Source organism: Struthio camelus, chromosome 2 (genome assembly GCF_040807025.1).
Source record: "Struthio camelus isolate bStrCam1 chromosome 2, bStrCam1.hap1, whole genome shotgun sequence".
Classification (NCBI taxonomy): domain Eukaryota; kingdom Metazoa; phylum Chordata; class Aves; order Struthioniformes; family Struthionidae; genus Struthio; species Struthio camelus.
The window spans coordinates 27,237,461-27,263,079 of NC_090943.1; the positions used below are offsets into that span (position 1 = coordinate 27,237,461).

At 41.1% G+C, this 25,619-nt stretch overlaps 3 protein-coding genes across 11 annotated transcripts in view; 1 reads left to right on the plus strand and 2 right to left on the minus strand.

Moving 5' to 3' along the window:
- On the plus strand, positions 1–8,882 carry GATAD1 (GATA zinc finger domain containing 1). Of its 2 annotated transcripts, XR_011139612.1 has the most exons (6): positions 10–340; positions 466–591; positions 900–959; positions 2,697–2,880; positions 3,664–3,904; positions 5,866–8,882. XR_011139612.1 is itself a non-coding variant. In XM_068934822.1 (5 exons), the coding sequence occupies exons 1-5, from the start codon at positions 149–151 to the stop codon at positions 3,852–3,854; spliced, it is 753 nt and encodes a 250-aa protein (XP_068790923.1). In that variant the 5' UTR covers positions 1–148; the 3' UTR covers positions 3,855–3,950. The 2 variants fall into 2 exon arrangements, 1 of the variants encoding a protein (XP_068790923.1); XM_068934822.1 differs by lacking the exon at positions 5,866–8,882 and having other exon boundaries at positions 1–340; positions 3,664–3,950.
- Positions 3,954–16,701, minus strand: LOC138066305 (uncharacterized). 5 transcript variants are annotated; one of them, XM_068934816.1, is made up of 11 exons: positions 16,182–16,701; positions 15,656–15,883; positions 14,198–14,482; positions 12,579–12,645; positions 11,418–11,471; positions 10,103–10,175; positions 9,100–9,137; positions 8,928–9,015; positions 8,170–8,256; positions 7,484–7,570; positions 6,176–6,337 (listed from the first exon to the last, which is right to left on the minus strand). In XM_068934816.1, exons 2-11 carry the CDS (start codon positions 15,834–15,836, stop codon positions 6,176–6,178), a joined length of 1,122 nt encoding a protein of 373 aa, XP_068790917.1. In that variant the 5' UTR covers positions 15,837–15,883; positions 16,182–16,701. The 5 variants fall into 5 exon arrangements, with proteins under 5 accessions (XP_068790919.1, XP_068790917.1, XP_068790920.1 ...); XM_068934819.1 differs by lacking the exon at positions 15,656–15,883; XM_068934817.1 differs by lacking the exon at positions 16,182–16,701 and having other exon boundaries at positions 7,484–7,531; positions 15,656–15,843.
- Positions 15,847–25,619, minus strand: part of LOC104143686 (1-aminocyclopropane-1-carboxylate synthase-like protein 1) — a 22,509-nt gene continuing 12,736 nt past the window's right edge. For 3 of the 4 annotated variants that reach the window (XM_068934814.1, XM_068934812.1, XM_068934815.1), the window contains 6 exons: positions 24,842–24,983; positions 24,607–24,749; positions 24,280–24,433; positions 22,872–23,538; positions 22,539–22,617; positions 18,489–22,321 (listed from right to left, as the gene is read on the minus strand). In XM_068934814.1, the coding sequence (XP_068790915.1) occupies positions 23,351–23,538; positions 24,280–24,433; positions 24,607–24,749; positions 24,842–24,983 (627 nt within the window). In that variant the 3' untranslated portion in view covers positions 18,489–22,321; positions 22,539–22,617; positions 22,872–23,350. Of the gene's footprint in view, positions 15,936–18,488; positions 22,322–22,538; positions 22,618–22,871; positions 23,539–24,279; positions 24,434–24,606; positions 24,750–24,841; positions 24,984–25,619 lie in introns of those variants that run through there. The other variant, XM_068934813.1, reaches the window with a different exon arrangement.

Genomic DNA, 25,619 nt, shown 5'->3' on the forward strand with positions numbered 1-25,619 from the left:
GCCGCCGCGACATCCGCCGCCGGCGGGAAGAGGCCGGGGCCGGGGCCGGGGCCGGGGCCGGGGCCGGGTCGGGTCTGGCGGCGGCGGCGACCGCCGCGTTCCGCCGTGTGGCTGCGAGGGGCTGCGGGCCCCGGCGGCGGCGCGGAGGATGCCGCTGGGGCTGAAGCCCACCTGCAGCGTGTGCCGCAGCACGTCCTCCTCCATGTGGAAGAAGGGCGGCCAAGGCGAGATCCTCTGCAACAACTGCACGGCCCGCTCCGCGCCGCCCGGGCCCGGCGCCTTCGCCACCACCTCGGCCGCCGCCCAGCACAGCAACGGCGGCGGCGGCGGCGGCAAGCAGGTGAGGCCGCCTCGGCCGGGGCTCCCCGCGCGGGGCCGCCGCCGCCGGGCCGCGGGCGGGCCGGGCCGGGGCTGCCCCCCGTCCCCGTCCCCGTCCCCGCCACCGCCGGTGTCTTTGCATCCTAGAGCAAGCAAGAAATACACAGGCGGTCTGCGCGGCTGCGGAACACCAAGTACAAGTCCGCCCCTGCTGCGGAGAAGAAGGTTTCCACGAAGGGCAAAGGGAGGAGACACATCTTCAAGTTGAAAAATGTAAGGCGGTGCGTGGGTTTTCCTGCCGCTCTCGGGCAGGGTGTTGAGGAGCGGGCTGCGGTCAGGGCCCGGCGGGGCCGGCCCTCGGTGTGCCGGGGTGACCCGGGCCTGCCGAAAGGCTGCCCCCCCCCCCCCCCCAAGGGGCTGCGCATTTGACATGTTTGCACTCATTCCTTGTTTCCTAATTTTCTAAGAAGATTCTCTATCAGGATGCCCCCTTTCTAAAAGGGGGGGGGGGAGCAAATTAGCATCACATAGTGTGTTTGTGCTAACACTGCTGACCTTCCCTTTCTCTGTTGTTTTCTCAGCCTATCAAGGCTCCTGAATCTGTATCCACTATAATTACAGCAGAATCGATCTTTTATAAGGTATGGTTTATGCAAGTTTGTTTGCAAAATGGATCTGGCTGTTTCTGTTTCCGATTTCAAAAGTTAATGCAAATATTGAAAGTGCTAAGGATGTATTTGCAGAAGCTATACTTTCTTTCCCAGCATTATGTGTAGTGTGTTGTTTTGTTTTATGCCATTGCCATTGAGGCTTGTGAAGCAGTTTATTCCAGAAGTTGTTATCGTCCCATTTTTCTTCTTCCAAGAAAAAGATGCATTTAGTCCCCCTAGTAATTATTGCCATCAAGATCTTAAAAATTATATGTGGTTAAGTGAATGAGTGAAGGAAAATTCTTAACTCTCACTGTGCTGATAGCGAGCAAAACTGACTATAGCTGATGATCACTTAAACGTATGAGATGCTTCCTACGTTAAGCATATAGAATAGTGCAGATGATAGGTTGCCCTGCCTTAACATCTGAACTTGCTCCCCTTTCAGAGCTGCATGTGAGCAGCGTCAGGCAGCCTGGGAACAGGATCTGTTGAACCTTCCAAGGAAAGCAGAAGCCGGTCACCTTCTCACGTTTCACATTCTAGAGCATTTTTAACAGTGCACCAACATGTTAGTGTTTTGAAGTTCTGAAACTTGCTTTTGCCTTCCAGTAAAACAACAACCCTTTTGAGACGTATTTTCCTCAAAATGAAAAGGGCCAGGATAGCCAGTAGCCATTGTACATTTGCCAAATGCTATAAAAACACTTGAGAAGTGGGGTACCGAGTTTCCTTATACTCACTAGAGACCTGATGCTGCATGTCTCACATCTGAGATGAATCTCTATTTTGCTGTTGACTGCTTTGGAAGAGAATCGATGTCTTTTCTTGTGTTTTTTGTTTTCATCAGAAATTCCTGAGAATTATATCAGAAGTCCTATCTAACCTGACACCCTTATGCAAGATCTGTCTGTTTTTACGCTTGGCTGTGTTTTTGGGGAGGGAGTGGGTTGATTTTTTTTTGTTTGTGTGTTCTTTTTATCTGTTTTAAAAACAAAACCCTGCTGGGTGATTCATGGCAAACTCTGATCTTGATTGTGCAAACACTGCCTTGTGCTGTGTGACACTGTTATAACATGAACTGATACTGCCATCGCTGTGCAGCCTCATGCACGTTAGGGCACCTTGTAAAATGGTTGAGCCTTGGCAGTAGAAGGAGACGGGTCTGTGTTTTGGGACTGAGTTGCATGCGGATCTGGGTTGGTACACTCTTCTTCATGTGCAGAAGGCTGCTTTTTCTGTACACAGCACAGCTTACTGCTGTTACTATTTCTAGATGGCATCGGACTTGCTGTTCTACTTCTGACAGAATAAGACCATTGCCAGCCTGCAGACAGGCATAACAGTCCACAGAGAGGGAAGGAGCAGAACAGCTGAGCTAGCCGTTTCTTTGAAGATGGATAAGGCCAAGTTGCTTCTGCCATTGCACATTGAGCCCACAGTAGACCACGTGGAATTGCCTGTTTGGTTTCAGAAGCCGTTTTGGGACCAAACGCACACCTCTAGACATTAGGTGACTCTGCTCAAGCTGTGCCTATGGCTGCATAGATGAGACAAGCTTCATCTTACGCCACCTTTCACTTGCATGTAGCTGGATTAAGATTGTCTTTTGAGACTGGGTTAACTTGAGATAATGTTAAGATATTGATATTTAAGATACTCATGAATCAGAATTAGAGTGAAGCTTCCAAAATCAGATTGTTTAATTATCATTTGTACGTCTTTTAGGGCGTGTACTATCAAATTGGAGATGTTGTTTCAGTGGTTGATGAGCAGGATGGAAAAACATACTATGCTCAGATCCGTGGGTTTATTCAGGACCAATACTGTGAAAAGAGCGCTGCACTAACCTGGCTCATTCCAACGCAAGCCAGCCCCAAAGATTGCTTTGATGCTGCATCCTATATCATAGGTAATCTCTAAGCTGTCATCTTCTGCGACTTCTGCATGCCTAGACTGATGCAAGCAGAGTTGTAATTTTTTAACTTTTCTAATTTGTCAAAATCATTTATGTAATTGCCACATTTTAGACCCTAATCCTGTAATCATTTATCTCACTCGAGTAATGTTTTATTTATGTATGTGTGTATATGTGTGTGTGTGTGTGTATATATGTGTATATACTGCATGTATGTACATATATACTGCTCCAGTGAGTGGGATTGTTTACTTACATGTGCTCACAGGACAGGCACAATTACAGTCTTGCAGCTTCGAGGATTAAATTATTCCTCCATAGCTGGAGTCAAAGTTATTACAGTATAAATCTGATACACTAGGCAAGCTGTTTCTTTTAAAGTGTACTGAATTAACTGGTCTTCTTCCAGGGTACTTAGAATGGATAGGGCGTAAGCACTAGCAGAGAAAGTGTTCTGTAACTGATTATAAAATTACTAATATTTCGGGAAAATCCTTTTGACAGGCAGGCTACAAACAGTATTCATTTAAAATATGTTAACTAAAATACTTCATTCCACTCGACTAACTGAATGCTTAAAAAAAAAAATCATGCCGACAAAAAGAAATGTAGACGTTTCTTATGTAGTATTTGAGGCTATTTTACTGACAATGCCATTAACTGAAATTGCATATTCTGTGGGGGATTTTGGCTCTTGTTGCATGTTACGTAGTTATTGGATGTTCCAGTTTTAAGCCTTGAAATTTTTGACTTTGGGGTTTATTTGTTTTTTCCTAGGACCAGAAGAAGATCTCCCGAGGAAAATGGAATATTTAGAATTTGTCTGTCATGCTCCTTCAGAATATTTCAAATCCCGATCATCTCCCTTCCCTACTGTTCCTACAAGACCAGAGAAAGGCTATATATGGACTCATGTGGGACCTACTCCAGCAATCTCCATTAAAGAAACTGTTACCAACAATTTATAATTTTTTTTAAAAGGAATACTCTGGACCAGTTATTTTGGGTGTATTCTCAGGTCTGTGAACCCCGTACAGGAAGTTTAAAAAAAATTGTAAAACGTTCGTGGATTGTGGTACTTATTTATTTTAGGTTATATCTGATTTTTAAAATGGAAATTCTCTTTCTCTTTGATGCTTCTTTTCCATGCTCCATTCTTCAGTCATTATTGCTCAGTTTGGGGGGAAAAAAGCTACAAATTTAATTTCATCTTCCAGTTCAATGAACAAGTGAATGACTTGAAGTTGCCTTTAGTGTTGTTATTTTCTAACTTATTTCTAGGAAATGAGTTACAATCCCTACTTCGGATCATCCAGCACTTTATATACTTGTTTAATGTAGTTAACTGTGACTGAAATTTGTGTTTGTTTCCTAAAAATAACCTAAGACTAGTTTTGAATAAACACTTGGAGGGTCTAAACTTGATCAGTGATGCAGTTAACAGTTTTCTGTTGCACTGGAGATAAGTGATCTCCTTTGATTTTTGTTCTTTAAACTAGAACCTTTTCTCCTGGCAGTATGTACAATATGGCTGTAGTCCGTTTACCTGTCATCTTTTAAAGGAAGTTTGTTCAGCTGAATCTAAAAAAATGTGGACCTATGTAGCTTTCTGCTCTGCACTTTGTTTACATACGGGGATAAATTTCTTGTTAAGCTGAACACAGATTAAGGAACTAATGTTATTTGGCTTCCCTATCCTGGCCTCCTTGCAGCAGTAATTTATCTTATTTCCAGAGCAAGCCAACGCTGACACATGATTTGAATTTGATGTTGTTACTAGTTGTGTGTTAGCTTACCCCCTTAAATTTGAGTTCAAATACTTTTTTCAGTCTTTGCAGTTAATGAGGGTAAAAAACAGAATCAGCAGAGGTTCCATATTTAAAAAAAAACCCAAACAGTTGCTAAGGAAAGAGAGAGACTAATCTTACACTTTGATAGTCTCAGTATACGAATGAACATATTTAAATAGCAGAACTGGAAAAATACCAGAGTTTATATAAAGATATTCAAATGAATAGAAACTGGATAGTTCATATTAAAGTTCTATGCAGTAAACATTTTACAAGCCAAATAGGTCAAAACACTGTGAGGGGTGCTCAGATCACCCAAACTCCCTGTATTTAGTGTTTCCTGCTCCCTATGTAGCGTAAGAGATGTACGTGGAATACTGATCCTCTTAAACATGCTCTTACATTTAACTTTATAGCTCTTTTCAGCTTTTTTTGACTTATGTGACCGTAGCACCCAGAAACCACAAATCGACTTTAGTACATTGTGTGAAAGTCTGTAACAGTTGCAGTAGAGTTATATTTTAGCATCACGGAAAACTTTGACTTACTTTGAAATACATTTTGAAAGTGTCTCAATTGTTGATGATGTTTAATACGGTGAGACCTGTGACAGCAAGAACCAGGCCTATTTGTTTCAGTTTGTTGCCTCAGTTCTCCCCTCTTCAAATACAATGAAGAATAGTCAACTTTAAGGGAATAAATGCTGAATTTAAGAGATTCTGGCAATAGCTCAGAATGTCTCCGGTTGCTTTAGAGGGTTCTAGTTCAAATGGCCATAACAACTATCGAATGGCATGAGGAGTTTTCAGAAAAGTAGGGGTCATACCACATCCCTACTACCTTTAAAATATAAGAAAGCGATCAGTATGTAGCACCGGGCTAGCATGACTGCTAATACAGAGTTAAATCTCAAATAGCTCTAGTTACTGCATGCGTTTCAGATGCGTATGTTCAGTGTGTTGCAGTAATGGTGACCGGTGAAAGTGACTTCACTCCTGGCCTTCTGACCGAGCGCTCCTTTCTCCCACTTCCTCCGACTTCTTAATTAAATTAACAAGCTGATTGTTTAGCTGATTCTTCTTAATTAAATTAACAAGCATCAGAAGGTAAAAATAATGACTCTTGAAAGTTATTTACAGTAACCACAGTGACCCCCTCAAATGTTATATCTCCTCTCCTTTTTCTGCAGTCTGCAAGCTTTTCACATCGGGTTCCCTCAATATTCCTCATCTTTAGTAACTCTGAGTTGCGTTTTTGGTAATAATGTGACATCCTTCATTCATGAGACTGACCCTAAGCCTTGTGATGACACCATCTCATCAGCGAGGTAACATATTTTATAGATTAGCACAGTATATTATGCCACACTCAACAACCTCCCCCCACCTTTAATACCTATTTCTACAATTCCCTAAGACAATTTTTTGTCTATAAGAAGACTGTTATACAAAAATGCATCCTGTAATCTGAGCTGACATGTACCTTCCTTTAGTGGATGATCAAGGAAAAGAGTGTAAGGGTATTGCATCAACTAACAGCAAAGTAAAGAAGAAGAGCATAGCAATGTGTATGTAAAGTGACCATGCTGTCTGAGTGTAATTCATGGAGGCTTGATCCTTTGTGGGTTGCCTTTCAAGCTCAGCTACTGTCTTCATCAAATCCTTGAAGGAAGAAGAGGGAGAAAAATGCTTTTATTATTCATTCATATTCATGTATATTATATTCATTTTTGCTTTTTTGGGTTTTTACAATTTGTACAAAATTTAAAGTCCTTGCATGCTGTTTGCCCTTATTTGGAGATAAATAATAGGGACAATTCAGAGAAATGCAAATGAATGATTTGCAGTTTGGAGTTTCTGTTTCACAGAATGACTGGAATTCCCTATTAATGATGAGGGCAAAGTCATAACCCTTCTCCAGCAGGGACAATAGTTGGTTATTAAGTCCTCGTGACTGCAAGATTATTTTTAGACAGTGGACCGCTATGAACCAATGGTAGTGAGAAAGAGAATATTAAGAGGAAAAAGAGATGTTACTGGGGGAGGTATTAACTCAGAGGAAACCTGAGCATGACAAAGGAAAGGAGGTTCAGATTTCTCCTCATTTACAAAGTGGTTTGTTTTTTTCATGCCTCGTTGTTTCATTAATGGTCCCTGCACACAATCTGTTTTTTTTCTAATGCAGCTTCCTGCCCACAAGTGACACTAATACTGTGATGAACTTTCAGCCTTCTAAGATGTCTAAAAAGATGGGAAACTTCCCAGGCTGTTCCACTGCTTTCCTTGGAGGCTAGGGGTACTTTATAACTGGAGTCTGATTTGGAGTTCTCAGTTCTCACATGTTTAGACACACACATTCCCCCTCTCGCCGCAACCAGAGGAGCAGGTAACAGGAGCAGCCCTTGTATCTAGAAAATTTTCATGGCAGCTTATTATCAGCAGAGACCTATGAGTAGTTTGGAAACCACTGTTGTGTTTCAGCAGCAAAGCAAAACGTCTACCTACTTGGGCAGATAAGAAGTGCACCTTGTTATTTGCTTCACCAAGTTCTATATTTAAAAATTTGGGGAGGGGGAAGAAGTGTGCCTTTCTACAGAACAGGCCTAAGGAAGTGGCCAATTTTGCAGCTACACAGATCTCAGCATCCTCCCATGCCAAATAGAAGGTCATACTGAGACAGACGTCTGACTGCAGGATCAGGGAACCTTATGTTGGACATGAAGTTTGAAAGCTTAAGCAAAAAAGTTGGTAGCAAGATAATATCTTACCCTTATGAGAAAAAGCATGCCATATAAACGTTCTACTTACAGCAGCAAAGAGCAGAGTTCCAAATGCAGCATATATAACCTGGAACTTCTGTAGGAAAAGGCAACAATTTGCACTATGAAATGAAAGCTAGAATCAAATAAAAATGACATCCTTCACTGTATTTAAATCAATAGCAGCACTAAATCTAAGAAAGGCATATTCTGGTCAGGTTAAAAAAAGACACAATAAAGACAAGACTATCAAATGATGTAGTAGTTAAGTAGTCTAGTAGTTAGTAGTCTAAACCAAATGTGAATCCACCTCCCTTCTGTTATTTACCTAACCATGATAGATAATTACTTGGTTTGGAAAGGTGCAAAACTCATCTGTTTTCTAGTGAAACAGCCCACAGGAACTTTAAATACCTATTTAGCCGTTTGGTCTTGCTATTCAATAGGAATTAAATAGGAAAAAAAAAAAATCACATCATTGAAAAAATATCTACTGAGCAGCTGATTAAACATAAACCTTGCCGTCTAAACATTTTTGCCACTTTCCCTAACACAGAAAAGGACCTTAATAGAGAAAACGACTTCTGCATTTAAACATTTTTATATAATTTGCTACAGTGTGATAAGAAGCTACTGATACTACCCAATACAGATACAGTGATTACAGGTACTGTACAAGATAAACTATAGCCATAGCAGCGTATCTCATAAGTGCACATCAAGTAAACCACTTACAGATGAATTTGTAAGGACAAGTATAGCTGCTCCAATAAGCAGCAGGATGCTTGAGACGATTGATATGGTCATGCTTGTCAGGGTTTTCTGAGGACAGCAAGCACAGTAAGATTGTCTTTAGTTGCCATTGGCCAACACATCTTTGAATTAAAAAGATTATATGTTGTTCAGGGATTATGGTGAATAAACTAAAATTAATGACATATAGTCATGATAAATCCTGAGATTACTACAGCTGGTTTAACGTTTTCTGGTCTGTTAATTAGCTGAATAATTCCTAAAACACGTGTAATTGATTTCCAACTCTGTGAAGGGTCTGTTTTTGTTAGTTTCCTAAACTGACTTCCAACTACTGCTGCCGTCCTATTGATACCCATCAACGTTTCTGAGCGATGCTCTAAGAGAAGAATAAATAAATGGTAATATGTTAATAACTAAAACCAGACTACCTTCCACCTATGCATGTTTGGATTCTCTCACCCTTGATATAGCACACCTGTACAGTGAAAAACGAAGCTGGTATAGAGATTTGCAGGAGCATAGGATCTCTTCATTTAGTTCCCCAGTTCTCAGGTCAGACTTTTCATTTACCTTTTTTTTTTTAAACTATGAACACTGCTAATATTGGAGATGCAAACAAAGCTAGTAGACATGATGGCAAGACATTGAGTGACTCTAAAGGATAAAACATATAAAATGATCATTACAATCATGACAACAGTTTATTTGTTGTTACACAGTCCATTAATGGTACTTACTTTTGTCATCAGAGCAAGTACAATCAGTAACAGCGTTGCAAATGCAGTTATTTCTCCAACTTGCATTAAAGTCATTGTATCATGGGAACTAAGACAATAAGATGCAGTTTATTATCTCAGAGTGCTCAAGAAGAATGCAAGGCAACGAAATAAAAATACTTAAAAGACTTACTCTGAAATAATTCCAAGTATTATACTTCCAATTACTGTCTAAGAAGACAAAAAGGATTTTTTTTAGAATTATAGAACAACCTCCCTTAGTAAACACGACATATTTTTATTTTAGTTTTTGATTATACTGGCATGTGCTAAAAATACCACAAATTGGCAAGAATTCTGATGGTAAGGTCCTAAAAGAGTTTAGATCCCCAGTCACTGTCTTGTATTAAATCATTATAGCTTTATATGTGAGTATTTGAACAGTTCTGCTGTCTTGTTTCTTCATATTCCGAATATAAACCAGTAACATAGGAATAATGAATGATTCTCCAGAGAGCTTCTTATACACATTGCTGAAAGAATGGGATGTCTGAGAGTAATTTCTCTTTCTCAGGACTTTTCATATTAGGAAAATGGAGGACAAAAAGAAGACTTAAAAAATGGACTCAACAGCAGAAGGGATATCATAGGATCCCATAGGAACAGGATTTGATGGTCTGCAATTGAATAATCTGAGCTCACCCAATACTATACTTTCTTTTCCCCTTTGTACCTCCACTCCCCATGCCAAAATTTAGGTAGATTTCATTTTTGCATCACTGTACTGTGAATAGATACGCTACTACTAAATTTATTGCTTTGTGTTGAGCTTCCGAGCTTTGTGACCAGTCAACAGACCTTTCTGTTAAGCAGTTTCAGTTCTCAAGATGGAACATCTAGCTAAGACCTGAAGTCATTAGTATACTGAGCAATGTACAGAACATCCACAGTATGCCCTGAGGTCTTTCAGTTTCATCTGCCTGCAGGAAGAAAATATCCTTTTTGTAATTGTAGGAAATCAGTATTATTGAGTACATTTGCCTTGCAGAACAGAAAAAAAGGTTCCCAAGATGGAAGTAATGGATATTCTTTTTAGAACGAATTTTTGACTGAGGCGAACACTTACTTTTGTGTCTATTTAGGAGGAATAAAAGAGCTTGACAAGGAAAAATCATGGGCTTCAACAATATACTTACCCCTAGGAAGGTGTAAGTGGCATGCTCTAAAATAATTTTGTTGGAAATTGTATGCAGGATAATAATAGCAACACTTGTCCCAGTTTAAAAAAAAAAAAGGAAAAAAGCAAATAAAGTATTTTTAGTGACTGATAATTCAAGTAAATATAGCAAATAACAAGTAAAATGTTTTAGTGTTGAAAGGAAAACATTCAGATTTCATATGTCTACTAAATATTCATTTATTTATTCAATATATTTTTACATTATGAAAGTGGAGTCTTTGTTATACAAAGCCATACTGCTTGAAATAGAGAAATGAATCATTTGGGATATATACACATAAATCATGCAAATAAACCAAGCTTATTTGTTCTCAGGCATTTGTCATATACTTGTAGGTGCATTAAGAACATATTTTGAGGGTGAACTAAATGATTTTGTTACTTCTAACTTGCCTGAGTGAGCAGCATTGAAGATTTGAAGATTTGTATTAGAAGGCTGGACCAAAGGGAGAAAAACAGATTAAAAACCTAAGGCCAGCTTCTCCAGAAGATGTTATTTGTGCCTATGAACTTTTTGATAAGCAGTATACCAGCATACTCGTCGGTTTTACATTCCAACAAAAGTTTTTTCTTCTGCTGCTTTTTCTGTACCTCTGCATCTCCTTCCAACACCTGAGCACTATGGATAGAGCTACACGGCCCAGGACAGACAGTCTTGGCCAGGCAGGATGTGAGCCCGCTACAGAATGGGAGCCAGTTAATAGATCCTGCTGTAAAAAGAGCACCTTATTTTCTTTTCCCTCCTCTCCTCTCCCTGTCCAATAGCCCCCAGCAACTTGGTTTTCTTACTTTTGCATTCAACCCCTCACCAAGTGTAGCAATGAGAGCTAACTGAACATGATGGAGCCCTGAACTTTCAGCGCAGCTAAAATGGCTGCAATTGGTACGACAGACTAGCATGTATCGTTTCAACTTTTTTCAATCATTTCAAGTATTGGCTGAGGGACAATGAAAAACCTAACAATCACTACCTGGAAGATTACTTCATAGTTTTCAGCACACAGTGCTAGGTATATATCTATTTACTATCCTCACATTGAAATTCTAGCCTTCAATGAAGAAAAAGAGACACCAAGGAAGATGCGAAGAGAAGGGAAAGTCATGCCATAATCCTACCGACCAACAAAACCAAAAGATGTAGGAAGAGAAGTAGCAGAGTACTGATCTGATCCACTCTGGAAGAGGTACCAAGTGGTACTGTAAATAATAAACTCTCAGTTCTTAACATTTACCTGAGCTAGAAGTTTGGTGCTTCATATCTAGGTACTTACATGGGTGTGAGAAGAAGCCACCAGTATTTCTGCAGCTTCCATAATACTCTGGTCCTAAGGAAGGACAAAGCTGTAGTTACAACATCCTACAAGACTGCAAAATACATGCATTTCAGCATGACCACTGACCCCAACAGCATTGCCAGAATTTAAATGAATAAAAACTTCGCTTCTCCTTCCCCCCCAGCTTGTGCTCGGTATAGTTTCCCCGAGATTTCTTTGAATGCTCCTCAAATCCAGAATGCTCTCCTTACATCCACAGTTCCCGGAGGGCCAGTAAACCAATAGCAATGAACTGAAATGGCAAAGACGAATGATGAAGAGTAACAGATAAGTAACAGTGATGAATAGTAACAGTTTTTTATATTGAACATAGTATACAGAGTGATTTATGTTGCCTAGATTACAGAATCTGTGCTGCTGATCATCTCTGATGCTGTCTGGAGCTATGTGCTAGACAAGAAAAGGTTTATGCAGAGAGAGCGCTCTTCCCTTTCTTCCACATTTAAGATGCCCATGTAATGCCCCTTTAATAGCTTTGGTGAGGAGCCTTACTTCCCTTATATTGCTGAAACAGTAAGGAGAAGAAAAACAGCTGTTTTCTAAAGATAGACAGGCATTCGCTGCTTTTATAACATTTTCACTAGCAAATACGTATAGTTCTGCGATCACAGAAACCTGTGAAAGGACACCAGTCACTGTCCCAGGAGCTGCATATCTGCTTTGCATGAGGTCAGGTAGTCATAACAGCAGTCTATATGGCACAATTCATGCAAAGCAAGCAGGCTCCAGTTTGCTGTGGTGTAAAGCAGCCCCTCTTATTTTCCCTTTTTTAAACCTGTTAGCTATCTGCTTGAACCTCTGGATCTCAATCTTCTAGCTACAAAGGAAAAGTCACTCCAAGCCTATGTTCCTCTGAGCAGTGTGCTAGGAGGAACCTGAAAGAACAACAATTGGGTGAATAACACTGTGGCTGTGATCAGCTATTACACAGCTGTAGAATAAGGAAGCTCTCATTACCCTTTATTTATTTCCCTTATGGCCATGTAAGGGGAAGATACACTCCAGCCCCTGGACAGCTGAGAGTTTAAATTAATCTTAACAGATGCTACTAAGAGACAGTGTTGAATGAGTGATTGAATAGGCACTTCTTAAACTTACCAGCATATAAGTCCCACTGTTATAGCTAGATGAAATGCTGTAAAGCAATACACTCTCATGCTGAAACCTGAAGAGAGAATGCAGTCAATGCTATCTCATCAATATAATAAGACTCATACGTAAAACCACACTGTGTCAAGAACGAATGCTGAAAGGGTGAAATATTTCTGCCTTTCTTTTTAAAGGACTGAATCGTCCACCAAAAATAAGACACATTGACTCCAACAGTTGCTAGCTGTGGGTAAATTTCTCATTCAGCAGGTGTGTATGCAACACACGTAGCTGTGGTTGTAGAGCGTGGTTTCTCATATCTCTATTTGCTTAACATAGTTCATGTTTAACCAACACTACAATGGCTTTTTAGGCCCTATATTTACTTTGACGTTATGCTTAAACCTGAGCAGTCAGTCAGAAATTGGCCTCTTGGTCTATTGCTAAGCTGTAGCTAGGGAATACCACTGGTCTTCTCTTGCGGCTCTGCTTAAGCCACGTCGTCACGGCACGTGGCTGAATCTCACCCTAACAAAGTCTCGATGCACACGTAAATCAGGAGCTGGGTGTCTGGGCCTAATGTTGCTTTGAGCTAGTGTTGCATTGAGCTAGTGTTGTATTTGAGCTAGTCTTTATATTTACAGTGCATATTATACAAGGAACAAAGATCACTTTTATTGTGCTTGCTGATATATTGTGCATAATGATTAACAAAGGCCTTAATGGTCTTACAGAAGTGAGAACAGAAGTACAAATACACCTAGTACTGTAGTTGCATCTGTTCTAATACATTATGGAATAAGAAAGCTGTACAAATAAAGCATAGTTTTTATCTATTATCACCCAGATAGAATTGGTACATCTCTTAGCTAACTGAATCCATCTCTCCAAAATTATGAAAGTAACTCAAACTAGATATCAGTTTGACTCCTAATCAGGCATACACTTACTGAATTGTGAGCACAGGTCTGTTTCACAAACAAACTTTCGTAGTTTTGTCCTGAGCAAGATCTGTGGTGCAATAACTTGCATGTGAAAAGAGTTAGGAGTACTGTTAGCGGTCATAATAGAACGCAGATAGAAATTATGTTTGCTTTCATGCTATTAAGGGTGAGACAAATTTTCATGGCTAATTAAATTTCATTTTCATAGGTAGGTTAGTGTAAATACAAGATTAAAAACCAGAAGGCTGGATTTAACGTCTTGGGAATCTTCAGGTGAGAAACACAGCCCAAAGGTATGGCCAGAATATATTCAAAGGATGACTATTAGGGAAGGTGTTATTTCAGCTGAAACATTAACAACTACTAATGATTTGCTATTTGGTGTGTAACTCCCCTTCCATCTAAGGCTAGGCTAGAGACTAAAAGTACACATGCTACTGCATGGCACTGACCAGAATTCTGCAAGCAAGAGCGCAAGCCGTGCCTGTGGAGCATATAACATATATATATGAACACCTCTCGGAACATGAACATGATCTCAAAAGCATAAATGCTTTTATAATTACATCGTGAACCATAAAGACAATTTTGTACAGAATCCTGCAACGGTTGACAGCAGAATATTGTATTGGTGCTTCTTCCTTTCTTTCCGTCTCTCGCACAGACTCACACAGTCACACTTACCTTCCGCAAGATGATACGAATTTCTTTGTTCAGTCTCTCTGATTGAAAGTTCCGACACTGGCCTGCCACCAAGAGACTCCTTCCTGCGTACGCTCGGGGCTGGCGGGGAATCCCCGCTTGCCGGTGGTCTCCTGTGTTCTTGCATTTGGTCTACAGCTTCCGAGAGTTTATGTTTCTTTGGTGGCATGGGTTTACAAACTTCACTGACAATAAAAACTTCTTCTTGGGCAACAACAGCTCGAGGCGATTCATGCATCCTGATGAAATCCTGAAGGACTTGGATGTCTGTTTAATGAAAAATAAGTATAACTGGAATCGAGTGGTGGATAGGAAGGTGGCTTCTATCTGGAAACATCCAAAATATACAGTCCTGGACCCTGACCCTGAATCTGACTCAGGAAAGCACACCCGAGTATATATTTGCTTGCTTATTACAATCTTTGGACTCTTCTGTCAGGAAGCAGTTAAACACTACATTTTAGGTTTTCTTCAGGCACAAAGCTCCTTTCAAAAGTTCCTGCTGGCCACTGCACCCCCAGTCACAGAATCACAGAATGGTTGAGGTTGGAAGGGACCTCTGGAGATCATGTAGTCCAACCCCCCCTGCTCAAGCAGGGTCCTCTAGAGCATATTGCCCAGGACCGCATCCAGACGGGTTTTGAACATCTCCAGGGAAGGAGACTCCACCACCTCTCTGGGCAACCTGTGCCAGTGCTCTCTCACCCTCACCGGAAAGAAGGTTTTCCTCATGTTCAGAGGGAACTTCCTGTGTTCCAGTTTGTGCCCGTTGCCTCTCGTCCTGTCGCTGGGCACCACGGAGAAGAGTCTGGCCCCATCCTCTCGACACCCTCCCTTCAGATACTTCTACATATTGATCAGATCGCCTCTCAGTCTTCTCTTCTCCAGGCTGAAGAGTCCCAGCTCTCTCAGCCTTTCCTCCTATGAGAGAGGCTCCAATCTACGTTTGTGGTCCCAGTTCCCACTTCTTTGCTGAAGAACATCACCTTTCGGCCTTATCAGTGTAATATTTTGTGCCTTGCTGTAAACCAGATCTCTTAACTGGTCCAGGTTCAAAACACACCTACTGCTATTTATTTATTTATTTATTTCACAATCTTTCTCTAGGTGATATCGACAGGAAGTTTTCTGTTTGTCTTTAGGAGGTCAAACTCTGATAATCCTCTCCAGGGTATGTAGGGTCTCATACAGATCTTATATAGATCTTAACGATCCTTTTCTTTCTGATAAGATCCTGCATTTTGATAAGTTCACAACATAAGGCAGCTTGTGACCAGGCATCTGAAATATGTAAGTAGAATTTGGGAACCTCTTATCTCTCAATCTCTCAAATTTCAGCAGTCCACTAAGAATAAAATACCCTGTCCTGCCCTGTTCATCGACCTGCCTTGCTCCAGAAAATGCATTTCCCACACTTTTCCCACAGAATTTTCCGATTACCTTTCCTCAAGCAGTCAGTGCATCGTGGAATGACAGAGTTGCTCTGGTGGCTTTCAGAGGGACTGCTCTTTTTTGCATCCAGTAAACGTAGGTAGTATGTCAGAAGAGGTTCCCTCTCTGCTCTTTTGATGAGTTGCTCCTTCTGATAAGTTTTCTCTGACTGATAATATCTTTCCTTCATATTGATCTGAGTTCTGTGCTGGCTGCTTTTGTCCAACTGTCTTTCACCTTCCAAAACGTCACAAAGAAAACGAGAGGCTCTTAACTCCAGAGCAAGAATCTTCTTAAGGCAGGAAAATGAAAGACAAAGGGAAAGCTCTGTCAGCGTTTCTCAGAAAGCACGGTCTTTATCTGGAAGAGCTTGGTGATCTGTATGCACCTATGAATCCAGCACAGGATGAATAAGCTAGCTGTAAAGTCTGATTGCATAGAATAGTCAGGGCATGTGTAAGCAAATACACATTCAGTTGCTCAGCAACAGTTATAGACAAATAACCGTAAACCGAAAGTTTACTCAAAAACTTACCTTTCTTAATCTCTTCTTTATGACCAAGGCAGATGGTAGTTTGACGTGTGAGACAAAGCCAGCCTGAGGTGTTAGCAGGATAGCTACCCTTTCACTGGACTAATAGCCTTTTCCTTCACTCTCCTAGCTTTCTTACATCTTTATTCTAAATTGCTTAGGAATAGATTGCTGCTAGATAAGATAAAGGATTTTTCCAGCTTCCTGTCCTTTTGCAGCGAAGCTGTATGTGCTGCAGACACAGCTTGGCCAAGACGAAACTGAAAGCAACTGTGTCTTTACCTACCACCATCCTGTACAAAGTCTGGAGATCTGGGCTCCGGTTTAATGACTCCCTTGGTGAGATCACCAGAAATGGTATGATGAAAATTAACATCTCCATAAAAGGCTACACTTATTGACAAGATCTGTGGGATGGTTACAGGAAGTTATAATGAAATGTCCTCTCAAGCCAACCTTGCCCTTTTGTAATGGCCTGCTGCTGACCATGGCCAAGTTGAGGCCTTGAGAAAAGGAACTGACAAGTTCCGCTCAGCTTTTAGAGACAAACAATATTTCTATCTATCTGTTCAAGTGCTGGCTTTGAACTCACCGCAGTACTTTGCTGTAGAAGCAAGTAACAATTTCTCTTATGCTCTTGTAGAAAATTAGTGCAACAGAACTCAGTGCAAGACCTGGGGCCTCTCTAAACAAATTCATTTTACCCACTCACATGCATTCTCTCACAGAGTTCATTCACTCACACCCACAAACCCACGTGCTCACAAGCACCAAGGCGCATGTGCCCAGGTGCTCTGGCCAGGGTCACTTGCGTACAACACAGAAGACAAGGGACATTGGCTAGTGAGTCCTTATCTCATCTCTAGGGTTCTTCTTGATTGGCAACAAAGAACTAATTCTCTGACAGATCTTTTATATCCTTTAAGACTGATCCTTTGCCATTATCTTCCTATTGCAATAACAGAAAAGGGAACGGTATATGTGATGTGCTGGCTTGTTGCCATCTTCCTCTTGTCAGAGTGTAGAGTCTTCCATCAATGAGACAGCTGTGCTATGATCTTGTCTGAGTACAGGTCTTCTGGGTTTGCCCCACTCCTCAGATGACTGGGAGCAGAGAGTCCTTCATTATCTATACAGGCCATTCCTTTAACCTTCTAGCGCTTTCGGGTATGCGCGTGCGCGCACGCACACACGCGCACGCACACACACACACACATATGCATACACACACGCATGCGCATGCGTGCCCGTGCGCACGTACACACACACACTTGCCTTCATAGCAGTCTTACTACATCTGTAACGAAACTCAACATTTTCTTTCTTCCTAACATGCAGAAGCAGACTTCCAGATTCCTTAGCATAAAAGCAACAGCCTTGGGTCACACCAAAGATGTGCTGCACATAGTAACCCATTTGCAACAATGGCCAAAACCAGATTTGAATGCTTCGGGGAAAGGTATTAAGAACTGGGCAATCACAATGTTGTTTTCTGAAACACTCTTACAGTTCAGCGATCCATGTTGAGGAATCCTCAGTAGACTGAACCTGTTTGAACCTATGTAAACCAAAATATGCTGGAGCATGGAGTTCCCCAGCTGAACTGTACACTGCGGGAAAAGAAATAAACTGCTCTGGTCTGGTTTGAACTGGCAGTTTGCTAGCTTTCTTTGATACCTGCTACTTCTTGAAGTAGAACAGGCAACGAAGGCCCCTTTGCTATTCACCCTGTCCTTGCCTCGCATAGTATTCAACGGCGCACATGCAGGAACACCATGTGTTTACATAGTGACAGACTACTGTCTGAAGTCTATTCCATTTCTTTTCCAATAACTTCAGACATTCAACTTCCTTCTGAGTAATGAGCTGGTGTTTTGTGTGGCTATTTATTAACCACAGGTTTTGATTTCTGAATAGTAACGATCATTAGGTTACTCAGGGCTTATCATGTTATTTTTTTCTATCCCTTTACACTTACCTGCCAAGTCCAGTCAGCAAGTGTTGTGAATGTCTTCTGCAGTGTTTTATTAGCAACTTTTGTTTTTACTAGCCTGAAAAAATTCATCATTAGAAAGGTTTTTTTTGCTTCCCTTTTCACTCCCTTTCATGATCACTTATGCTAAACACCACAGGTCACGGATTAGATCCCTGCAGGACTCTAGTGGTGACTTTCTACCATTGTTAAAACCAACCGCTCACTCCAACTTTTGTTTTTCCATCTTTTAAACATTTACTCATATCAAGACCTTCCCTCTTATCCAATGGCTGCTTCATTTCCATAAGAGGTAGCCTTCTCAAAAGCTTTTTGGAAATACAAGCAGACTATTGCAATCAGATTTCCCTTGTCCACAGGTCTGTTGAGGCCTTCAAAAAACGCCTGTAAGTTTGTGAGGCAGAATTCCTCTTATTCTCCCCTGATGTGGCCAAAATGGCTTTTTTGGGGGTACTTTCTACTAATTTGTCCAGTGCAGATACTGAGCTCCTGGTCTGTAGTTCCCCAAGTCTTCTCTGAGAGTGGCTTAAAAAATAGGCATCATATTTGCCATGGTGATACACCCACATGGCTTTAAGCGAGAACTTACACTTCGCAGTTAGTAGTCCTAAGGTAAGTTCCCTTAGGTTTACTGACTGAAGACCAACAGGTGATGGTGACTTGCTATTGTTCATTCTGCCTATTTCTTCCATAATCTCTCTACCAGAACTTCTCTTTGAGGCAGATCTTGTGATGAGTCCCCTACAAAGACTGGCTGTGGCATAACAATCATCTCCTCAGTTTTTCCAAATCTTGGCATGGATGCAAAAATTCATTTGCCTCCTCTGTAACAGCTTCATCACCTCTACATACACCTTTTATACCTTGATCATCTACTATTTCTACAGAATATCCAGAAGTCTCCCTCTGTGATTGAAGAGGGAAATTAATAGTTCCGATGGTTTCCTGCAAATCATTCTTCACATTCTTTCTTGACCTGTCTGTGCAACTGGGCAGGTGAAGGCATCCATTGTTACTTTACTCCCTGTTCTTGCAGCTTTTTGATCTTCCTTCCTGTACTATAGCTGGCATTACTGTCCTGCTTACGAGGTCAGAAGTACAGATGCAGTGCTATATCTTTCCTTCTATAATCCAAGAAATTCAAATAATACGTGTACTAGGGGACATATCATCTCTGTGAGTTAGAATATGAAGAAGTGAGAAGAGAAGAAATGGCATAAATGCAGCTCAGATGTGGCACTGTTAGCATTAAGCAGCCCTCCTAGAATCCAAACAAGCAGTGAAGACACAAGAGATTTTGCAGGAATTAGTCAACCAGTACTTCAGAGAGCTGGAGCTAAGCTGACACCTGAAGTTGCTCCTGTGTCCTGCACTAAGTTCTCTCTTCTGTGAAGTGGCATGGATATTTCATATGCCTCTGTGCACTGCCAGAAGATATAGGAAGGCTGCTAAACTGCTTGTAGCCCTGCAGTTCAGCATGGCCTCCTTCTCACAACGCTGCAGTGGAGTGCGCGAAGCCTGCTGGACTGAGCTGACATTGCCCAGATGAGCTCTAGTGCCTCTGTGCCCATGGCATTAAGCCTCAGCAAGCCATGGGCAACTGAATGTGTAAGAAAAGTAACAAAAGGGAACACAGGAAACATGAAATTGCAAAGTAAAGCTCTCAAGGACTGATTGTGCTTAATGAGCACTTACTTTTCAGCCCAGCACACTGAATGAGAAAGAAAAGCATAGTATAAATCACACAATTAAATACTACCTCATGATTCAGATAAAGAGGGCGTCGAACCAAATATAGTACAGTGGCCATTCAGGCATTTTTGGGTGACTTTTAGCACTTAATAGTCTTAAAAAGATCAAAGCGTGGTGTTTGTGGTGTCTGTGGGGAACAATGCAAAGACCTTACAAGTGGTTATACAGACTACGGATGGAAAACTTGCATCTCTCAAGTTCCTACAGCTCTGGAGATGTTTAGGGGTAGCTCTAGAGTCTGGGCTGTGCCACATCCCTAGAAAGAGGACTGTACTGAATATTTTGGATTCCCAACAATAAGAAACCAAGTTGGCTGAGGAGACTGATGAGGAGACTGAGTTGATGACCCATCAACTCTGCTGGGTCATCTCAGGATAACTCGAAACATGGCAAAACATGTAAGACAAGCAGGATAGACATATTGAAGAGTGCAGAGGAGATACCCCAGAGCAGCACTGCAGAAAGTTAACCTGTGTCTGGAAGGATGTACTAGCTCCTGTCAGTGGCTGCCCTGTGAAACCTGAGCTCATATTTGCAGAGCCATTTGAGTGTCTCTGGTCTACAAGCAGTGTATCAGCCAGTCTTGGAAAATTACTGTCATTTCCTGTCTGTGAATTTATCTTAGAGTGTCCTCCCAGTGGCTCCAAGGTTGACAGTATACGTGAATGTCTCCAAAATATGCGAAAATTTAGCAACTGGTTCAGGGGATCAGGAAGGTTGCCCAGAGAAACAGCAGAAGAGTTGGACATTACTAGTGGGCTAGATATTTCTGGGGCACTGGAGAGAGATTCTGAGATGTAGGAAGTTAACATCCCAGCTGATATTCCCTTCCAGCTCTCTATCCCGTTTACTATTCTCACTGTTTTATACGTGCTTTTGTACATCACTTTCCTGACTATCCACCTGTGAATTTTTTGCATTTGAATCAAGCTGCTTTCTTTTTTCTCCCATGCCATCCGTGCACAAGCACAACAGGTACGGACAGCAGAGAAGAGCCTCTCTGTGAAGAGTCAACACAGAAATTCTTATCACAAAATAGAAGCTCTATCACTGTATGATGACAGTGCATCCACAGCCAGGCCAGTAAAGGGAAACCTTGTGGGATAAATCATGCTCTCTCATTAGGATGCTTCAGAGCAGAGTACTGCCAGTCTCTAAGAAGCCTCTGGGAAGCATATGTGAACTCTAGTTTGTCAGAAACTATTATTTGGCTGTGCACAAACAGGAAAATACACCTGACAGCAAGGCTGTCCTTGTGCCCTGTTCAAAACTGAGCTATTTCAAGATTTCTGTAGAGCCTTACATAGTTTTGTTAACATGCACAAGACAACACTGATTTAAAGTTATTCCTAGAAAATGGACAACGGTTTCTGTTGCAACTGTTTTGGTCCCTGAGACCCTTGGGAAAGTCTGGAGCAAGGAAGACTTACCCTGGGTGGAGGAGGATCAGATTAGGGAACATTTAAACAAACTGGACATACACAAGTCCAGGGGCTCTGATGGGGTGCACCTAATAGTATTGAGGGAGCGTGGCCAATGTCATTGCAAGGCCAATCGCAATTATCTTTAAAAGGTGATGGCAATCAGGAGAGGTTCCTGAGGACTGAAAAAGTGCAAATGTCATTCCCATCTTCTAGAAGGGCAAGAGGAAGGATCTGGGGAACTATTGACCGGTCAGCCTCACCTCAATCCTCAGGAAGGTCATGGAGCAAATCCTCCTGGAAACCATTAACAAACACATGAAGGACAAGAAAGTAATCAGGAGTAGTCAGCAGGGATTTATGAAAGGCAAATCATCCTTGACAAACCTGCTAGCTTTCTGTGACGAAACGACTGGCTTGGTAGGTGAGGGGAAAACAGTGGATGTTGTTTGTCTTGACTTTAGTAAGGCTTTTGACACATAAAATCACATAACATCCTCAAGGACACACTGATGAAGTACAGGCTGAAAACTGCCTGAACTGCTGGGCTTAAAGGGTGAACAGCAGCACAAAGTGCTGCTGGAGGCCAGTCACTAGTGGAGTAGCCCTGAGGTCAAATATTGTTTAACAAACGTCTTCATTAATGACCTAGATGATGGGACAGAGCGCACCCTCAGCAGATTTGCAGATGATGGAAAATTGGGAGGAGTGGTTGATACACTAGATGGTTATGTTGCCCTTCAGAAGCGCCTTGATGGGCTGGAGAAATGTGCAGAGAGGAACTTCATGAAGTTCCTCAAAGGGAAGTGCAAAGTCCTGCACCTGGGGCGGAATAACCCCATGCACCAAGAGATGTGGAGTTCAGGAGCCGGCGAGGAGAGAGCAGGGCAAAAAGCAGGATCACAACCCTGGACTTCAGGAGAGCCAACTTTGGCCTTTTCAGGGACCTTCTTGGAAGAGTCCCATGCGACAGGGTCCTAGATGGAAAAGGGATCCAAGAGAGCTGATTAGTATTCAAGGATCACCTCCTACAAGCTCAAGAATCCAAATGAGCAAGAAGTCTTTATGTTATCTTTACATTACCATCTTGAACAGTGGAAGCTTACCAAGTCTAAATGCCAAGAAAAACAGGCCAGAGCCCATGTTCCTATCAGGAAGACAAGTTCCAAGTTTAATAGGGATCATAAGGCTTACCGTAGTGAGACATTCCACCTACTGAGGCTCTACAGAAGCTGTCTGTTAACTTTGCAGTTCCAGTTTTCCCTCACCAAACCTAAATCATGGAACAAATTGTGAATTAAGTCTGCAAATAGTTAAAAGAAAAAAAAGCATAAGAAGTTCCCACACACCTCTGTCAAAGGAGTGTACATTACAGTGTATTACAGATATCGAAGGTATTTTTTTATATTCAGTGTATGAAACTGGTCCAAACTGCTGATATTTTGCAGTGAATTTGGGCAGACAAAAAAATATCTGAAAGGGATCATGAAAGCCAATCAGCTAAATGCTTTCTTAGAAAGTACTCACTTAGTATGCATATTCAGAAAGATGCGTGTAACGTTCGAACTGCTTAAAGAGATCCCACGGATACATAAAACCTTTTTGCCAGCTAAAAAAAAAAATAGCAAAATTTGATTATCAACAGCAAATCAGTACTTTCAGGCTTCTGATTAAAATAGAGAGTCTGCAATATATAATAATATGCACAACTTTTTTTACCAAAGTGTTCAAAATTTCGTAATTCAACAACTGTACGAGCATACATATAAGACACTGATTTTACTGACACTTAGTACACTTGAAGTTGAGTGAAACAGAGTACTGTGCTGAACAGGTGCTAACGTCAGAATATCCATGATGCCCAGTTTCCTAAAATTCAATTTTAGCAGCCCCACTTGCAAATTTAGTAACGCCAGGTCACAGCAAAGTGAGACTTACGCATCATTACAGCCAAAAATACTGGTCATACACTCCCATAGTAAACATAAGCATGCTAAAGTGTGTCATTAAGTGCATATATGATTATAATAAAGACGTATATTTTTTAGCTGGGAGACATCATCTCCTGGTGTGTTTGAAGGGTCGCCTGAAGAACCTTCTTCTAGAGTGCGTAAAGCATCTGCAGTAGAAGACGCGTTGTTTGCAGCTGGTTCAGCAGCGCCAGCATGCAGCATTTGCTCAAGTCTCTGAATACCTGTAAAAAGGAAATACAGTTCACTACAAATTTCTCCTCGCCAAAAGAAACAGTGGAAACAGAAGGGAAATAACTGACTGGACATAAATAATTTTCACCATGAGAGCGATTAAACACTATAACAGGTTGCTCGGAGAGGCTGTATAATCTCCATCTTCGGACAGTCTCAAAGCTTGACTGAAGAAAGCCCTGAGCGACCTGCTCTGACTCACAGATGGGCCCTGTTTTGAGCAGGATGCTGTACTAGATGTTCAGAGATTTCCCTTGCAACCTAAATTTGTCTATGATTCCATTACTCCCATTACTTCACAAACAACCCTTTTGACAACAAAGTACAGCGCTGACTCAAGGTCAAGTACTTTATGACATAAGAGATGGGTGAATTTTTCACATCCATCATAAGAATATCCACATAAAAATGAGTGGTGCTGGGCAATTCTCATGTGATATAAAGGGTAATTTGAGAGAGGAAAGAGAATATCACACAAAATTTGGTTCACTGACTCCTGACAGTGTTGAAAATGATTTTTAAAATGAAGCTCTGCAAACTTTAAAGGTTTAATATATTCCAAAGCAAGTGCTTCATAATCTATGTTATGGGTCAACATAATACTTCCCAGTTTATACAAACTCTGAAAACAAGCCTAGAGGGAACAATCAGATTTGAACTTGTTTGTAACGGTACCTTTTCTTAAAACTTGAATACTACTTCATGACACAGTAAAAGTAAAACACACTTACACAGGTAAATCTTATCGACAGAATCAGAGAAAACCAGTCTAAACCATCCAGGCTCGTAACAGTAAAAAGCTTTTCCAGGACTAATGAGGAGTTTTTCATCGAGGAGCTTCTGCCATAATTCAAGTTCAGCTTCAAATGTCTGTGATTTTAAGAACTAGAAGAAGAAAATAAAACTGTATTAAGGACTGAACCAATTCATAAATTCTTAAAATGACTTTTCAAGGACCTGATGTTAAAGTGTGTAACAACATACATTACTTTGTTTGTCTTTGTCTTTCCTTTTTTTTTCTTTTTTTTTTAACACCCCCTTTTGAACTTCTTACATACTTTTCTGAAGTCTGCCCACACATATAGTCCTCCTGAACTTTTGAGCACGGGTATTCCAACATCTGCAAGTCCATTCACAAGAATATTCTGTGCTTCTTTAAGTCGCTTTTTGTTGGTGGGAAAAAACACGTTATCCAACCAATCTACCAAGGTAAGAAAAATAGCATTCTGTTTTATTTCTACCTATAAAGGAAAAATAATGCAGTTCAATGGAAGCATTCCTAATGTGACTAACCTCTGTCACTAATGAATTGACTGAGAACATGCTGAACTGGTCCAGGACAGCCATGGAAGACAGCCAACTGATTCACAGCTTTCCGAATTTCATGATTTCTGGTATACAGCACTCCAACTCTGATACCACTCATACCAAAATCCTTGGAGGACAAAAATAAGAGAGAGAGGTAAACTTGATGAAAAGCAGTATCTAGCAATATATTTGTGCACAGTACTGATGAAAACAGTATGATATTCTCAATATTTATGAAACCAGCCTTTTGTTCTTCATTGAACAAAACTCCCATTAGAGGCAAGGAAATCATTAGTCACACAGAGAATGAAAGATCAAGCCCAAGAAATTTAGGATAGCAACTACATGGTAACATTAAAGCTAAAAATATTGACTGTTGTGCCATTTCTAGAAATGATTGTTTTAATAGACAGTGCAAGGACTCTTCCATCCCATAATTAAAAAAAAAAAAAGCAGTATCTAATTAGTGGTATCTAATAAGAAATCCTTAAAAATGTTCTCCATGCAGAATTGTAGGTGCTATCTATTCAGGTGTGAAAGGACTGACAAACTACCGATTGGCTATGCAGTTTTACGCTCATAACGTGGGCTGGAAGCATCTCACTTCTGAAATTCTGGAGCAAAGTCACACGTGGCCAAAATGGAGTCCACCAGCAACTTCGATACTACTGTGTGGCAGGGGAGGGGAAGGAGAAGGTGAAGGCGACATGCTGCCAAGCCAACAGAAAATAGTGCAACCCAGTTACAAAGAGCATTTTTAGAG

Excerpts from the sequence above, each read along its gene's own strand:
- GATAD1 (XM_068934822.1), top strand. The coding sequence starts at position 149 with ATGCCGCTGGGGCTGAAGCCCACCTGCAGCGTGTGCCGCAGCACGTCC. Across the intron at positions 592-899 it reads ACATCTTCAAGTTGAAAAAT|CCTATCAAGGCTCCTGAATC; the intron begins GTAAGGCGGTGC and ends TTGTTTTCTCAG. Across the intron at positions 2,881-3,663 it reads TGCTGCATCCTATATCATAG|GACCAGAAGAAGATCTCCCG; the intron begins GTAATCTCTAAG and ends GTTTTTTCCTAG.
- LOC138066305 (XM_068934816.1), bottom strand. The coding sequence starts at position 15,836 with ATGAAGGAAAGATATTATCAGTCAGAGAAAACTTATCAGAAGGAGCAA. Across the intron at positions 10,176-11,417 it reads TGGCTTCTTCTCACACCCAT|TGTTGCTATTATTATCCTGC; the intron begins GTAAGTACCTAG and ends AACTGGGACAAG. Across the intron at positions 6,338-7,483 it reads GAACTCTGCTCTTTGCTGCT|GATTTGATGAAGACAGTAGC; the intron begins GTAAGTAGAACG and ends TCTTCCTTCAAG.